This window comes from Rattus norvegicus, chromosome 8 (assembly GCF_036323735.1).
Source record: "Rattus norvegicus strain BN/NHsdMcwi chromosome 8, GRCr8, whole genome shotgun sequence".
Taxonomy (NCBI): domain Eukaryota; kingdom Metazoa; phylum Chordata; class Mammalia; order Rodentia; family Muridae; genus Rattus; species Rattus norvegicus.
Window position 1 is genome coordinate 105680431 of NC_086026.1, and position 17417 is coordinate 105697847.

At 41.0% G+C, this 17417-nt stretch overlaps 1 protein-coding gene across 14 annotated transcripts in view; it reads left to right on the forward strand.

Annotated features, from left to right (window-relative positions):
* Window positions 1-17417, forward strand: part of Tfdp2 (transcription factor Dp-2) — a 141009-nt gene that overhangs the window by 40413 nt on the left and 83179 nt on the right. For all 14 annotated transcript variants that reach the window (XM_017595584.3, XM_017595583.3, XM_006243556.5 and 11 more), the window contains one exon: window positions 3946-4012. In XM_017595584.3, coding sequence (XP_017451073.1) covers window positions 3946-4012 — 67 coding nt within the window. The remainder of the gene's footprint in view (window positions 1-3945; window positions 4013-17417) is intronic.

Below are 17417 nucleotides of genomic sequence, written 5' to 3' on the forward strand. Positions count from 1 at the left end.
GTCAAAGGAATTGCCAATGTGAAAGAGGGGTAGGAAGAGGAGAAGAGAATTGGAGAGAAAGGGCATAAGGGCCCAAGGACAGAGAGACTCAGGCAGGCAGGCAGGCGGGCAGGCAGACAGACAGACAAACAGGAACAGACAGACAGACAGAGATGCCTAATTGTCTGGATTATATAGGGAGGAACCTCTGGGGGTTTGGCAGTAATTTTAGGAACTTTAGATTAAAATACATTCTTTCTAAGATAATACTTAGGCTGTCATAATGAGACTCAGTTGACCTTTATCTAATTTTTTTTTTTTTTTTGGTTCTTTTTTTCGGAGCTGGGGACCGAACCCAGGGCCTTGCGCTTCCTAGGTAAGCGCTCTACCACTGAGCTAAATCCCCAGCCCCGACCTTTATCTAATTTTTAACTGTACAGTTAAGGTATGGGTGTACAGTTTGTGGATGTGTCTGCTGTTTACGCTGCAGAAACTGGCACAAAGAGCAGGTGTTAAAACCTAACAGTAACAGTAACTGAGGTCTCTACTGTGAACATGTGGTTTTTGTTGAGGTTTGTTTTTAACCGTTATTTTTATAAAATAAGAAAAATGTAAAATGACTCTCCTGAAGTTATTATATCTATTAAATGGTTCCATATTAACCAGGGGATGAATATATTTAAAAGATGTCTGTCATTTTTGCTTTCTTTTCAAAGTAGGACTGACTAAAGTTTTGTCTTCTCTTTGAAGTAGAAGCACTTGCTTACAGTGCCGGGTGGGCTTCTTAGTAATGACAGCACACGAGAGTAGTCAGGAGAGCCATGATGGAGCTGTTGGTTGCACTTTTGGTTTTTAAGGCTAACTAAACTTAAATCTCAGTGCAGAGTATCCACACCATTACACAGAATTGAGAAGGTAGTTTCTAGGCATGTCAGTGTCAGTTTCTGTCATAAAACTTTGATTTTAAGTACCATTTATCTATTACATCAGAATTACTTGACTGTGTAAAATATACATAGAAATATTTTGGTAAAAAGAAACTTCACTTAGTAAAGGATTTTAACCACTGACTAATGAAACCGTTAGCTCTTAAACTATTAAATTATAATGGACCAAGTATGTGTTTATGGAGGATATATAATGTAAAACATTGCATAGTTTTTAAAAATGGTCCATCGTGGGTCTAGAGAGATGACTCCGTAGTGAAGAGAACTGGCTGCTCTTCTAGAACTCTTAGGTTTGATTCCAGCACCCCCGTGGCAGCTTACAACTGTCTGTAACAACAATTCCAAAGGATCTGATGCTCTCTCCTCTGTGGGCACCAGGCACTCAGGGTTCATAGACATGCATGCAGGCAAAATACCCATACACATAAAATGATAAAAACTTACTAAAGCCAGGACTACAAAGTTTCAAAGCTTTGTGTTCCTTTAAATTTAAGTATTAAGTTACTGAAGAACCGATTTACAGCACAGTGATGTTCATTGTTGTATTTTATATACTTGTAATTCGTTATGTTCCTATGGCTGCTTTCTCACTGCCACCTCAGAGAATCTTCCTAATACATTTTCATGGTCTCTCTGCCTTCCTTCCCTTCCTTCCTCCCTCCCTCCCTTTTCCTTCCTCTCCCCTTCTTCCCCTCTCCTTCTCCCCCTTACTCTTCCCTCTCACTCCTTTGACTCCACTCCCCTCTAGTCTCTTTGGGACCCCTGACTGGGATTGGAAATCCCACCCTACTCTCTTCTGGAAAACAATTTTTACATAACATTGAGACCAGAGATGCTTGACCTTGCAACCAGATGTCTGGGCATAGAAATCAGCATCTGAATACATGGTGCACAAAACCATCCCCCCACATTATTCTTGTTTGAGAGGAGGGCAGTACTGGGAATTGAACCCAGAGACTTGGAGTCAAAGCCTGCTGAGCTATACACCAACACAGATTAATATTAACTTAGATCTACTCACTAAATAGATTCATGCACACATACAACACACCATAAAGAGTAAGGATTTGTTAACTGCATGATTGCAGTGATTATTTAATAATATAGAAATGGGCTGGGCAGCGGTGGTGCACGCCTTCAATCCCAGCACACGGGAGGCAGAGACTGGCGATCTCTGAGTTTGAGGCCAGCCTGGTCTACAAGGGAGTTCCAGGACAGCCAGGGCTACAGAGAAACCCTGTCTCAAGAACATCATCATCATCATCATCATCATCATCATCATCATCATCACCACCACCACCACCACCACCACCACCACCACCACCACCACCACCATCATCATAATAGGCTGGAGAGATGAGTCAGTGGTTGCTCTTCTAGGGATCTGGTGCCCTCATACATACTTGTAGGCAAAACAGCCACGTACATAAATAAAAAAATTAAAAAAACTGTAGACATGTATCCAAACATCAAGATAAGGATCAATAATTCGAGACCATATGAGTTTTATTACAGTAAAACTTTTAAATATATCTTTGAAAAGTTTTGAGGTATCAAATTACAAATTTGAAATGTTGAAAGTTTGCAGAATATTCCAGGTTTGTACTGTAAGATTACAACTCTTTAGTGTATAACACTGTAATATATAGTAATAGTGGGTCCATGTATTAGAGCTTGCTTTGAGCTAAGTCGTTTTTGTATGTTTGTTTTTTGTTTTTCCCTCTACGCAAGGTTTCTCTTTGTGTGGCTCTGGCTGTCCTGTAGACCAGGACTTAGATATTGAGCTAAATGAAAGAGATATTTTGTGTGTATGTGGGAGACTGTCTGCATTCCAGGGTGTATTGTGGAGGTCAGAGGACAACTTGGAGGAATTTATCTCCTTTTTTACCTTCATGTGGCTTTGAGTTTGAACTCAGATCTTCAGGCTGGCTCAACAAGCACCTTCCTTATCTACTGAGTCATCTTAATGGCCCGTGTGCCCTGTTTTCAAAATGGGGATTCCCCTAGGCTCTGAACCAAATTTTTAACATTTTGATGAAAATCACGAGTAGTCATGCATTCCTGTAATTTCAGCGTTCTTGAGATAGAGGAAGGAGGAGGATTAGAAAATTAATCCTCAGCTATATAGTTTGAGGCCAGCTCGGGTATATGATGCCCCGTATCCAAAACAAAAATCAAATTAGTTCTTATGATGATACTTTCTTTTTATCTATGACACAGGTAGCCCTGTAAATATCGTATTAAGTGAATAAACCGTCTGGAGGGAGATTATAAACTCAGTTGCTGCACAGACTGCTGACACAGGACTAGTCCTAAGTTGACACAGACTGAAGAGGATGTGCCATTGCTGTGCTGTGTGCTTTGCATACCCAGCACCTTGCATCTTTCTGACAACCAGGATCGTCAAGAACTGGCAGCACATTCTAATTTGCCAATTTCTAACTCGAATGGCTTGACCAAGGCACACAGCAGTGGGCTTTATAAGCCAGTGGGGATCCAGATAAATGGACTTGAGGCTGCTGTCCTTACACTTAGACCATCTGTGGTACTTATGTGGTAGTTCTTAAAAGCATGGTGGAAGTGATGAAGAACATCAGAAATTAAGAACAGCAATGAGGATATAATTTTATAATCTTTACTTTTATAGTGCTAGAGAGCAAATCAGGGCATTGCACAATGCTAGGCGAGTGTTCTGCTGCTGAGCCAAGCCCCTGCCCTAGGGATGGAAGTGTGATTTATCTGTTGGCAGCTGCCATATTACTTGCCTTCAAAATATTTAGAAAATTTGTGGGTTTTTGATTTAACTCATAAGTAGCATTCTATTATTTTTTAATCTTAAGTTTTCCCATTTCAAGCAACATGGCAACATTTTCTTTTTAGTAATATATTCCTATGGATGATATAATTAATTTGTCATAAAACTAATATTTGATACAGACTTTTGGTAGAAAATATAAAATATTTTATTAAATAGCTCTATAATACTTCTGATCCAAGTATTAATTTTTTTTTTATTCAGGTTGGTTTGACATCCACAAATGCAGAACTGAGGGGCTTTATAGATCAGAATTTCAGTCCAACAAAAGGTAAGGATTACTGAATAAAAATTTTCTGTATTTAATTTATTTGCAGTTCTCCTATAACATCTGCAATTATAAGAATTCCGCTGTATATAATAGTTACATAATGTTGGGATGTTCTCACATACCAAGTCATGAATGTCAATTGTCTCTAAGAGGTGGAAGGCCTTTGTGTTCAATTTTTCTCTATCTCCTTCCTTAGAAGTCTCAAAGCCCCTTAACCAGTGATCTTATGCCTGTTGACACTGTTTTAAATCTACTTTTTCTGTATATGGTAGCACATGGCTATAGTTCTAATGCTCCTGGAGCTGAGCCAGGAGGATTGCTATGAGTTTGAGACCAGTGTGGGCTTTATATTGAGTTTCAGGCTAGCCTGAACTGTTAGTGAGCCGTTGTCTCAAAAACAAAACAAAACTGGGTGGGAGTTAAAGGCCCCTGTGGGGCACCTTTCTCACTAGTTATTTCCCACTGAGGAGGGAAAGGAAGGAAAGATGTTTCCTTCAGAGGTGTAGTGATGGGTCAGGTGCCCATGCTCCTGAAGCAACCTTAATGAAAGCTATGGATCACCAAAAACTAAAGCATAAAACAAAAGCATGAAACTAGGAAGAAGGTTACTTGGAAAGGGAAAGAGATTAGAAGAGGTAGGAGGGAGATAAATGAGGGTGACAGGGAGACAGATGTTGTTGACATATATTGTATACATATGTAAATTGTCACAATGAAATACATCAGTATGTATAATTAATATTAGACATTTAAAAATTAAAAACTTTCCCTCAGTTTTCTACTTTGAAGTTGTTTAAGTTGTAAGAAAATGAAGTAGAAATTTAGTATATGTGTGATTTCTTTCTTTTTTTTTTTTTATTTTTTCTTTTTTTTTTTTGGAGCTGGGGACCAAACCCAGGGCCTTGCGCTTGCTAGGCAGGCGCTCTACCACTGAGCTAAATCCCCAACCCCTATATGGGTGTTTTCTAACAGATATATTTCTGTAATCCATGACTTACTGGGTACTTAATATCAGAAATCTGACTCACCAACCTGAGAACTTCCAGGAAAACTGGCAACATCATTATATACATTTTTTTCTATGATACCTTTTAGAAGGTAGGCACGTGGTGAAATATTTATGGATGAAATGATAGAATGCAGCTGGATTCAGAATAATCTCCTGTGAGGAGGTTGGAGTTTATGGACATTACAGATACAGTGATTTTTTTATAAGGTGATTGAGTACTCAGAGTGGGTAATGTCTGTGTGGGGCTTCATTATTTCTCTCTCCTGCTTTGTAAACGTTTACATTTCTCATTGTACAGGGAAAGAACAAAATATTTGTCGCTGTATTCCAGTTTGGAGGAAACATCAGCTTCTTTAAAAGATTTTGTTTACTGTCTGAGATGTGCCATGGAGGATACTGAAGTCTATACTTCGCATAGCAATTATCTAGCTTAGTAAATAATATTACTAGTCGTAGGAGTTACTCTGAGAGGTTATGTGTTACTAAAGTATTTGAGAAATACTTTGTCTTGGTGCTTTTCACTCCCCCCCCCCCACATGATGTCATACACAGAAAATGATAGCATAACCATTACTAGTTATTTATTGAATGTGTTAGGGCTAAACAAAAGGACTGTTAAAGGTCATAGGTATGATACCCAGGAGCTATAGCCACCCCAAGCCATAGGTGGAAGGAAATCAGTATCTTCTTTGCTTGTTTGGTTGGTTGGTTTTTTGAGATAGTTTTGTGTGTGTGTGTGTGTGTGTGTGTGTGTGTGTGTGTGTGTGTGTGTGTGTGTAGCCCTGGCCATCCTGGAACTCACCCTGTAAACCAGTCTGGCCTGGAATTCACAGAGATCTGCCTGTGTCTGCCTCCCAAGTGCTGGGATTAAAAATGTGTCCCATCACCACCCAGCTAGGAGACACTCTTACAGCAGATTCCCTGGTCCTCTGACTCTTAGGATGTTTCTGTCCCCTCTTCCATGACGTCCTGAGCCTTGGGTGCAGGAGTTGTGTAGGATGTGTATCTACTGATACTCTGCGTCCCACAGTTAGTTATTTTCTGCTTGTTAACCTGTGTGTGTGTGTGTGTGTGTGTGTGTGTGTGTGTGTGTGTGTGTGTGTGTGTGTGTGTAATGGTCTCTGCTGCAAAGAGGAGCTTCTTTGATGAGAGGCACTCTTATCTGTGGGTATAAGAGTTAAGTTTTGAATGTAGGTAGGAATTATGCTGGCTTAGTAAACTGGTGGTTGTAGTTTTCTTCTGAAGTCCATGGTTTCATTAGCTGTGGGTAGTAATCAGACTTGAAGTCAAGCACTTTGACTTGTTGAGCCATTTTACCAGCCCCCAACAACTCAAATCTTAATTTCATTTTTTGCTGAGTTTTTTTTTCCCTTTGAGGTAGGCTCTTACTAGATTAGTCTAGCCTGAAATTTGCTACATCATTGTTGTTAGTCAAGATTCTCTAACCTCTAAGTTTATCTATCCCAATTACGATTCTGGAACTGGGTAAATGACCACAGGATGAGTTCAGGGCAACTGGACCTACTGTGAGTTGGACTTTAGCCACGATGTTTCTTGGGATGGCCCAGTATCAGTGTTAATTCAGAACCAGTTCCAATAGGCCCCAGAAAGTCTGTTTTCTATTTCCCAGTTGTATAGTTACCCTTGGTAAAGGCCTAGGTCCCTCTGGGGAAGGACTGTAGAAAGGGTAACAATAAAACTTCTAGGTGCTTTATCATTCTTCCTCAGGGGAACCTGGCTGTCCCTTCTTCATTCAAGGGCAAATTGGCTCAAATCTGGAAATGGGTTCACAAGCCAAGATTACCTTTTGTCGGGCTGGAGAGATGGCTCAGTGGTTAAAAGCACTGACTGCTCTTCCAGAGGTCATGAGTTCAATTCCCAGCAACCACATGGTGGCTCACAACCATCTGTAATGAGATCTGGTGCCCTCTTCTGACCTGCAGTCACATATGCAGGCAGAATGCTGTACATAATATAAATAAATAAATCTAAAAAAAGAAAAAAGATTACTTTTTGCCATGATCCAATGTAGCCTTTCTTTCATTTGTCTGAATTTTCCTGCTTATATAGGTCAAACAAAAATTCAGTAGGCTTTTTTTTTTTTTAATCTATTTCATGCGTGAAAATACCATGACTGATTACCGGTGTCAGAGGTCTGTATGAGTCATGCTACCATAAAATTCACTTTGCCTGTGAGGACCACTACAGTTCAGGCCATTATGAACACAGCCTTGTCTGACCTGCCCGTTAGAATAACCACCTTGCTGTTGGTGATGCAGTGCTGCCACCTGGCCCCTACTACTCAAGCCCAGTTAAACCCATTGCGTTGAATTCATTCAACCAAGCAGAAGTTTGGTGCTCGGAAAAGGGCAACAACAAAGCTCTTCAGATGTGCCGGTGCCCTCTCACCTTCTGCATCTTATAGGATTAGTAAAGAACATGTATGTCTGCTGGGCCTTCCCACTGTGGAGGATTGGGATTTATACAGAGAACCCACTCTAGCATTGCAGCTTCCACAGCTTTAGAAATCTCTTCATCAATTTATTAAGTCAAGGGATATCAGGGATCTTTAGTTTCTTTTCAGTAGGACATCTTTTGACAAATGCTTCAGCCAACTATTCATACAAACCTTTAACCCCCCCTTTTTTTTAGCTGACCGAGCTTCTGTATTAAACCTAGAATCTCCACTGAGAGGGCCCATATCAATAAACTCACTTGATCCTGTTTTCTATTTCTTCCATCATTATCCCAAACACTAAAATACATTCCCATATACGTTCCACAGACTTGTGCTTAAATGAATTAGCAGGCTCATTAAGCTCTATGGTAGTGTAGCATACCTCCTCATGGACTACACTTTATACTTTCCCTCTGGAGCCTGCTTAACCTTAAGTCTGGTATATAGGTCTACAGGCAACAATTGGTGGGCCCTGAGGAACATCAGTGTTGTCTTGCCTGGCATTTATTCAGAGAAAGTCACTGCTGGTTTAGCAAACAATGTAGGATTAATTACCTCAGTTAAAGGTGAAGTGGCAATATTTCAGGAGATGGGGTGTGAGTATATCTTTTGCTGAAGGTAAATAGACTACTTCTTCAGGTGAGATAAACCCTTGAGAATCTGAGGGTTTAAACTTCTCAGCTTCAATAGCGTCCTCCCACATGTTCACATCCCAAATTACAGGACCTCATTTTTAACAATTAATGCTTTTAACTTTAACTGCTGTCACCTCCGGAGCTGGGACTTGAAGTTTTGCTGTAATTCAACCAACCTTATAATGAGAGCTTTGGTTTGTTTTACCACAAGTTAAGCTCTGTGGCTGCTGGAGAGAAGATTCTCTTCCAAGGCACACTTAGAAAACTTTAGACTGTTTATAGCATCTGAAGCTGGTCAGTTTTGTTACTAAGTTCACTGTTGCCCTTCACCATATTCTGAGAATCTAGACGTTGGTTAATTTTTTATCACAGAGCTCGTTCTTTTCTCTGATCAGTTTATCTAGAGATGCTAGGAGCAACCAGGCAGTGGCAGCAGCATTTTCCTTGTTTTTCTACAACTTGTCAAAAGTTTTATAGACATAGTCACCAAATCTGTTGCCTCTCACAGTCGGTGAGTCAGTATAATCCAATGCCTCTGTCTCACTGCGTGTCTCTCTCCGAGCACGCCGGGGAGCTTAAGTAACTGTAGTTGTTGGTAAATCGGAAAGCCAAATACTTAAAATATTCATCCTCTGTTATTCTAGAACCACTACTGGTACTAAAATCTGTATTCTCTAGAGTAACAACTTACAGAACGAATCTCTCTTTAGAAAGGGGATTTATTAGAATGACTTACAGGCTGTGATCCTGTAAGTCCAGCAATGACTGCCTTTGAACAGGAGTTCCAACAATCCAATACTTGTTCAGTCCACGAGGCTGAATGTCTCAATTGCTCCTCAGTATACTCTGGAATCCCAAAGAAGTAGGCCCTAGTGCTAGTGAAGGGGTGGACTTGCTAGTGAGGACCAGAGCAGGCAGGCAGAGCACTAAAGCTTCCTTCTGTGACGTTATGTGGGCTTCCAGCCGGAGGTGGGGCTCAGATTAGAAGTGAGTCCTCACACCTCAAAAGATCTGGAATAAATGTGTGTCCTCCTACCTCAAAGATCCAGATTAGAAGTAGACCTAACAGCCATCACAATCACCTGGACTGGCTTTGAACTCACATTTTTTTTTTTTCTGCTTCTGCTTCCTAAGTGAGGAGATCATAGGGCATGTGCTACTATGTTTAGCTTCATTTAGTTTATGAGACATTTTAATTTTATTTGGGCTACTTGGAATTCGCCTTATGCATGTATGATTTGGGACTCAGTCAAAGGATGGGCATTTTATACCCAGAAGCTGAAGAATTTCTTCTGATTGGGTCTCTTCCCATTTTCTGCTCTCATTTTTTATCACATGTATTTGTCTAAACTTCTGTTTTATAGTTTTTTGACACAGGGACATTGTATTTTTTATGGAAGTTTAGCAGAGTATATAGATTGGTGCTTTTCTTTTAGTTAAAAACCATAAAATATGGTGGATTTACTATATTTTTGTTGTTTGATCAAGCATTACTCTGTTGATCTCTCCATAACTTTTAGAAAACAAAAAAAAAAATATTTTCTGGGGAATTTCTAGTTACCTGCAATAGGATTGTTCCGTGTTGGGGCATTCAGCCTCAAGTGTGTGTGAGGGATGTCTCTGCAAACACCAGTGCCAGCAGAGTAACCATCCACATGAGGCAAGAAGGAACTCTTGTCCAGCGTGACCCAGTAGCCTGTGTTGGTTCAAACCAAGAATCTGACACTGGGCAGTTTGTTTTAACCATATTTAATTACAGTACAATTTAAAAGAAGAAAGTTTCCTGGTACACAATCCCATGTGCGCAGTAAAGCCTAAGACATAATTACATTGAGACTCATTTAAAAGTTCATGCCATTTCTTCCATTAAGGTGGGTTCTGGTGATAGACTGCATATGTTATCCTAAAGGCCTGGGGAAGATCTGGTGTGGTCTCAGTCATACAGACAGTAAGTAGTCACCTAGGCTATTAATCACCTCTGGTTCTGTTTGTAAGAGTCTGGGGAAAACAGATGTGGCCTCAGTCATAAGATAGTTCAGAGGTGGGGGTTGGGGATTTGGCTCAATGGTAGAGCGCTTGCCTAGGAAGCGCAAGGTCCTGAGTTCAGTCCCCAGCCCCGGGGGGGAGGGGGAAGATAGTTCAGAGGTTACTAGCTATTAACCACATCCATTTCCAACCTTCTGGGCAAGTAACAGGGCACACATCTCTTCCATTGGAGAGCCTCTGACATTCCTGGTTTCCCTAGGGCTTATGTATGATCACAAGGGATTTGTGCCTTTTATACTCAAGGACTGAGTACCTACTAGTTTCTCAGTTTCTCAGTGTGATTTAGCTGTTACTATTTTAAAGCTTATTTAATAAATTCTTCTGTGGACATATATACACATAGTACAAACATACATACATACATACTCACTCACTCACTCACTGTGTTCTGTTCCTCTTGAGAACCTTATCTAAAACAACCATGTTTTTCTCATCATTAAATATTGACCTACCATGTGATTCTATAGTTTTCCCAATTGTCAAAATATGGTTCTTACACTTGAAAACACTAGGAACAAATGTAATGTGATTGTAACTGTATAAAATGACTGCAGACAAATACTTGAAAGAAATAGTTGTTTTACTTTTGTATATAGGAATTTTATCTTTTAAATTTTGCTTATATATTTTTAAATTATGTATTTAGTATATGTTCCTGGGTGCATTTGTGCCTTAGCATGTGTGTAGAGGTCAGAAAAGAGTCAGTTCTCTCCTTATTGTGGAGGCCCTGGGGCTTGAACTCAGGATGTCAGGTTTGGAAGCAAGTGGCCTGTCTGCCTGTCTGCTTGGCCAACCCGTCTTGCTGACACTCTTTCTCCCCTTACTGCTTCTTTTCTTTTTTCTGTTTTGTTTTTTGAAATGGTCATACTCGGAAGTCTTGGCTGGCCTCATCCTTGCCCTGTAAACCAGAATGGCCCTAGAGTTTCGGTGACCCTCCTGCCTTTGCCTGCTGTTTCTGGGATTACAGGTTTGAGCCACTATACTTGGCACTTTCATTTTGTTTTATTTTTGAGGTAACAGTCTCATTGGTTGGTGATCTACCCCTTTAACCCCAGCACTTGAGACTGATCTCTGTTAGTTCAAGGCCTATTAGTTCATGATGGTCTACAGAGCAAGATCCAGGAAAACGAAGGCTGAATAAAAAGACCCTGTTTCAAAAAAACAAAACAAAACAAAAAAGAAAGAAAGCAACAGGTAGCGTCTTGCTGTGTAGCCCCAGCTGATCTTGATCCAACCTCCAGAGCATTGGGGTTATGGGTACGAGCAACTGTACGATGTGGCTTTTGTTTTGTTTTGTTTTGTTTTTTAAAGATTTATTTATTTATTTTTCATGTATATGTGTACACTGTTGCTGTCTTCGGACACACCAGAAGAGGACATCGAATCCCATTACAGTGCTTGCTAGGAATTGAACTTAGGACCTCTGGAAGAGCAGTCAGTGCTCTTAACCACTGAGCCATCTCTCCAGTGCGGCTTTTGTTTTTTTAAAATAGCATTTGACTTCGTTAGCAGTTTTTAAAAAAGATCTTAATTTTAGAGCCCTTTTAAGTGTATAGGAGATTATCAGAATAGTATGAGGGGGGTGGCAGGATGGCTCAAGAGTATGTGCAAGCTTGATGGCCTGAGTTCAGGCCTTAGAATCCATGAAAAGACGGAGGGAGAGAAATGACCGCACAGTTATCCTTTTATTCTGTCACCCACACACATGCACTAAGGCATGCATATGCCCTCACCCATACATCATACACACACAAAAATGCCTTTGTTTTTTAGATACTGTAGGAGCCATTAACATGGCTGCTGGATAAGAGCACTCCCTATTCTCACGCAGTGTCCAGATTCAGTTTCTACCACATGGCAGCTCATAGTCATCCATAACCCTAATTCCAGAGGATTCCATGCTTTCTTCTGACTTGTATGGGCACCAGGAACTACACAATGCAGGCAAAACATGCATACCCATACATTTCTTAAAAGGTTTAAAAATGCTTTAAATAAAATAAAAAAGTAGTGTCTTAGGGTTGTTATTGCTGAGATGAAACACTATGACCAAAGCAACTTGGATAGGGAAGGGTTTATGCCTTACATGTGCATGTCACCCACTGTTCATCAGGAAGGAATGTAGGACAGGAATTCAAACAGTGTAGGAGGCAGGAGCTGATGCAGAGGCCATGGAGGGTGCTGCTTACCGGCTTGCTCAGCCGGCTTTCCTATATCGTCTAGGATTACCAGCCCAGTATGGCACGACCAACAATGGGCTGGGCCCTGCTACATCACTGACTAATTAAGAAAGCCCTGGAGGTCCCTGGGTTCGGTCCCCAGCTCCGAAAAAAAGAACCAAAAAAAAAAAAAAAAAAAAAAAGAAAACCCTGGAGGCATTTTAAAAATTGATGTTCTCCTCCCATATGAATTTAACTCGTGTCAAGTTGACATAAAACTATTGGGTACAATTTACCATTTGTCAACTTGACACACACACACAAAATCACCATTAAGCCACAACCTTTTTTCTTATTCATCCTGAAGATCTCTCATTAAAAACATAAATAACTTTAAAAGTTTTTTACAACCTTTACAATGTAAAAGTCTTTACAACTTCAATTCAATACAAATTCAAACAGATTAAAAGTTAAGTGCAGTCTGTCACCCTGCAGCGTGGGCAGGTGGAAGCCCCCCAGAGGCCCAGAGGTGAGCACCACAGTAAACAAATGTGTGGTAGGAGAGCAAGAGAAGCAAAATGGTTTGTGCAGTATGAAGAGAGGCAGACCTGGAGGTGTGAGGGTGGTGAGGAACAGCATGATGTGAGTAGTCTATGTGCCACTTGAGGCCATGGTGACATCTTGACCTATATTGACTGCTATAGAGAGCCATGTCTTGGTCTGTGGCCCAGCAGTGGCATGGGGCTGTGTTGATGTCTGTGGTCCATGTTACCATCGAAGATTATGAGGACATTCCTGGTCTGAGCTGCCGCTTGTGACCATGTTGATGTCTAAGGGGTGTGCCGAAATAGCCCAACCCCTCACCTGGGCAAAGTGGGATAGCTGGCTCTGGTGACAAGGGCACAGGAGAGCTGGCAGGCTGACAAATTCAGCTACTACCCAGGCCCAGATCCAGGGCTTTGACTTGGTCTACTCCAAAATCTATCCCATCGATGAACTGCTGCTAGTCTGTGAAGGAACTGTTCCTGCAGAACCAAAGCTATAGGATCTCCATGACACAGGGCAACAGCAGGATATCTGAGAGGAGCCCCAGTGTCGATAGTGTAGCAGAAGCCAGAGGCCTCTAACCAGATTAATGACTCACTGTCATTAATGAACATTTGCAAGTAAAGCTGTTTGGGCAAAAGGGTGGACTGTGTGACACACTGTGACATACCACAGTTTCCACTCTAGAGATTTTTTCTTTTTTGAGGAGAGGGTGCAAGGGTGGGAATGGATATGGAGGGATGGGGAGATGATTGGGATTAGAATCCATGATGTGAAATTCACACACACAAAAAAAATCAATAGTTTTTTTTTAAAACAGTTCAGTCCCTTTAACATATTCAGTTTGTATAAAAGTCCAAAATCTTTTTTTTTTTTGAGGCTGTTTTTCTGTGTAGCCAAAATCTCTCAACAGTGGGCTCCTGTACAAATCAAAATTTAATATTTCAAGAGTGAAGGACCAGGACACCATCACACTCAGATCAACAGAAAACCACTCTCAACAGCATACAGAGCACCATGTTCAACGTCTGGGATTCACTCATGATTTTCTGGGATCCTCCAAAGGACTTGGGGTCACTTCTTCAGCTCTGCCCTCTGCAGCATACACAGCTTGTCTTCTAAGTAAGCTTGGGCTGCGGTTTTTGGTGATCTTCCCATAGTACTGGCATCTTCAAAATGCTGGGATCTTTTACTGCAACTATGCTGCAGTGTCACCAATAGCCTCCCTCTGTGGTGCTAAGCCTTAGCTTCTCTGTGTGCACACCCTCTTCCCACTCGAGTCCTTAGTATCATTACCAGTGAAGCTGCCCCTTCACCAATGAAGCCAAGCCTCAGCTGCTCACCACAACTCCTTCATGCCTTCAAAACCAGGGCCATCTAGGTGACTCTTATATATCAAGTTGAGCTGCTATTGCAAGGTACAACCTTGGCTGCCTCCGGAACACATCTTACATGTGCTGAGATTTAGGAAACACTTAACAGATTTCACCTCAGTGATGCTGGTCTCTTCTTAATCACTGGTAATTTTTAGCTCCAGCAGACCAATGTCAGTTGTCCTAGTAAAAGAAGGGTTTTACTGTAGTGGTTCTGGTCTCCTATTAATCATGGCTGGTTGTTCCACTCTAGCTGACCAGATAACCCAGAGTTTTCACACAAATGGCCTAGTGGCATCTTTGTTTTCCTCTGAAACTTACAAGCCAGGCCTCAATCATCTGCATTGCTCTCAACATTCTTGCCTCCCAAGCTCTCAACACTCAGTGGCTTTTCTAGCCCAGATTTCCAAAGTCCTTGCACAGTCGTTTTCAAAATATGGTCAGGTTTATCTTGTCAATATACCATTGTGCTGGTACCAGTTTGCCTTAGTTCAGGACACTACTATACAATGATGAAATACCATGGTCAGAGCAGCTTGGGTAGGAAAGAGTTTGTTTGACTTACACTTGCATATCACTGTTCTTCATTGAAGGAAATACGGACAGCAACTCAAACAGGGCAGGAATGAGGAGGCAGGAGCTGACGCAGAGGCTGTGGAAGAATATTGCTTATTGACTTGTTCCTCACAATGGCTCAGCCTGCTTTCCTATAGCACCCAGGACCGCCAGCTCAGGGGCAGAACCACTTACAGTGGGGTGGGTCCTCCCTCTTTAATGACTAATTAAGAAAAATGCCCTAAAGGCTTGCCTACAGCCTGGTCTTATGGAGACATTTTCCTAATTGAGGTTTCCTTCTTTCAGATGACTTTAACTTGTGTTAATTTGACATAAAACTATCTAGTACAGATAGTATAAAGTGCACATATGTCTATCCGCATACATTTTTGAGATGAGGTCTTACTGTGTAGTTCAGGCTGGCTTTTCATCTCATGGCCCTCCTGCTTCTACCTCAAGTGCCCTCCATCATACTAAGCTGCATTTTAATTGAATTACTGGTCTTCATCACTTGATTGCAAGTTAAGAAGGTAGAGCCTTTTATCTTATTCATTATTGCACTCATCATTGCCCTAGAGGACAAATATTTCAAAAGTCTATCTTACAGAATCTTTCTCAAAGTAGGAACATTGAAAGAATTTGTGTTATCTTCCTGTAGGTACTTTGACCACTGGTCAAACTTCTATGTACTTTTAAAATCTGGCTCAGCCCCTCCTTGTCTCTGTGCATTGTGTGTGCTACCTTTGGCCCTGTGCACACTCGTTACTGCGTTACTGCCTGCTCACATGATTGCCATTCTCAGTGTGAGTCTCCTAGAAAGACTGAGAGCTGCTGGAGGGCAGGGTTCGGCCTCTGTTTTCACTTTCAGAGTCTCACTTACTGTCTACAGTTAGTAAATACTGAGCAGTAAACACTTGTTTACTCTAACCCATTCATAGCTTTAATCAAATTATTTAACTTTTGAGAAGTGAGGTATCTTAAGCACTTACTTTTGAAACAAAATGTTAATATACTTAGGAGCATGTCTGACCTCTTTGTTTTGAGACAAGTATTTCAGGAGTTGGAAGCTTAAAAGTTGTACAGTTAGGTCAAGACTGAGGCTAATTTACAAGCTATCCATGGTGAGTGGACAGCATCTGCAACACAGATACACTGGAGGAGAATTCACCGTCTTTGGTGAGATGGAATAACATCATATGAGATTTAAAGCTTATTTAAAGCTTATTACGTATTTAAAGCTTAACAGATTACCTACTTCTGGATTTGAGATACTTCTGTACCACAGTTGACTGCTTGACTGTAGTTAGTTGAAAGCATGGACATGATTTTACAGCCTGCCCCTTGTTGCCCCCTGTGAAAGCCATTATTTGTTCTGGAGCCTTTTCTGTAACCTATATTACCATGCCATCTTTGATTAAAGACAGTCTTATTTCTGCAGTTCTGTTGTTCTCTTTCCTAATTTCACTGGTTAGGTCTCTGAGAAACGGTTGAGTAACAAGAAATCCTTCCCTTCTTCCCTATATCAGGAGGAAAACTTTGTGCTTTATTGTTTAGATAGGATGTTGGTCATAGTTTTTTTTCCCCACTGTTACTCTATTATCAAGAAAGTTTCCTCGGGGCTGGAGAAATGGCTCAGAGGTTAAGAGCACTGACTGTTCTTCCAGAGTCCTGAGTTCAATTCCCAGCAACCACATGGTGGCTCACAACCATCTGTAATGAGATCTGGTGCCCTCTTCTGGCCTGCAGGCAGACATGCAGGCACAACACTGTATACATAATAAATAAATATTAAAAAAAAAAGTTTCCTTTTGTGTGTGTGTGTGTGTGTGTGTGTGTGTGTGTACATGCTTGTGTAGGTGAGGTGTGTATATACATGTGGAGCCAGGGTTCAATATTGGGTATCTTTCTTAGTTGTTCTTAACCTTCTTAAGGGGTTTGGAGATCGGATCGCTCATTAAATCTCAGTGATTTGGCTAGGCTGACAATGATCATGTGATAGGATATTTTTAGCTCATTAATATGGTAAGTTAATTTGATTGGATTTTATATTTCATGCCAAATTTGAATTTCTTAGATAAGCCCATTTAGTTACCTGGGAGTTGGCTTAGGCCTGTGATCCTTGCACTTGGGAGATTAAGGCAAGAGAACTGCCATAAACTCAATGAGACTCCATTTCAGCATCAGTTAAAAGAAATTTGTAATTCTGCACTTGGGGTATTGTTTAGTAAAACCTTTATTGTTGTTGTTTTTAATCCTTTATCATCTTAAGAGATGATTTCAGGAGAATTGTTGAATGCTACTTAAAGTATTACTTGGCAGTTTTCTAGCCTTGGCAACCCTTAGACTCATGTAGACCAGACCGTCCTCAGACTCTGCCTCCTGAGCACTCGGGATTAAAGGTTTATACTCCCATGCCTAGCAGTGTTCAGAGTTGTAACAAATGTGGTGGGTTACATAGAATTCCCCAGTCAGTTCAGCAGATGCTGATTTATGTATGTGCAAGTGCATTCCTGTGCGTGTGCGTGTGCCTCTGTGTGTGTGTGAGTGTGTGTGTGTGTGTGTGTGTGTGTGTGTGTGTGTGTGTGTGTGTGAATGGTCTCACATAGCCTAGGCTGGCCTTGAGT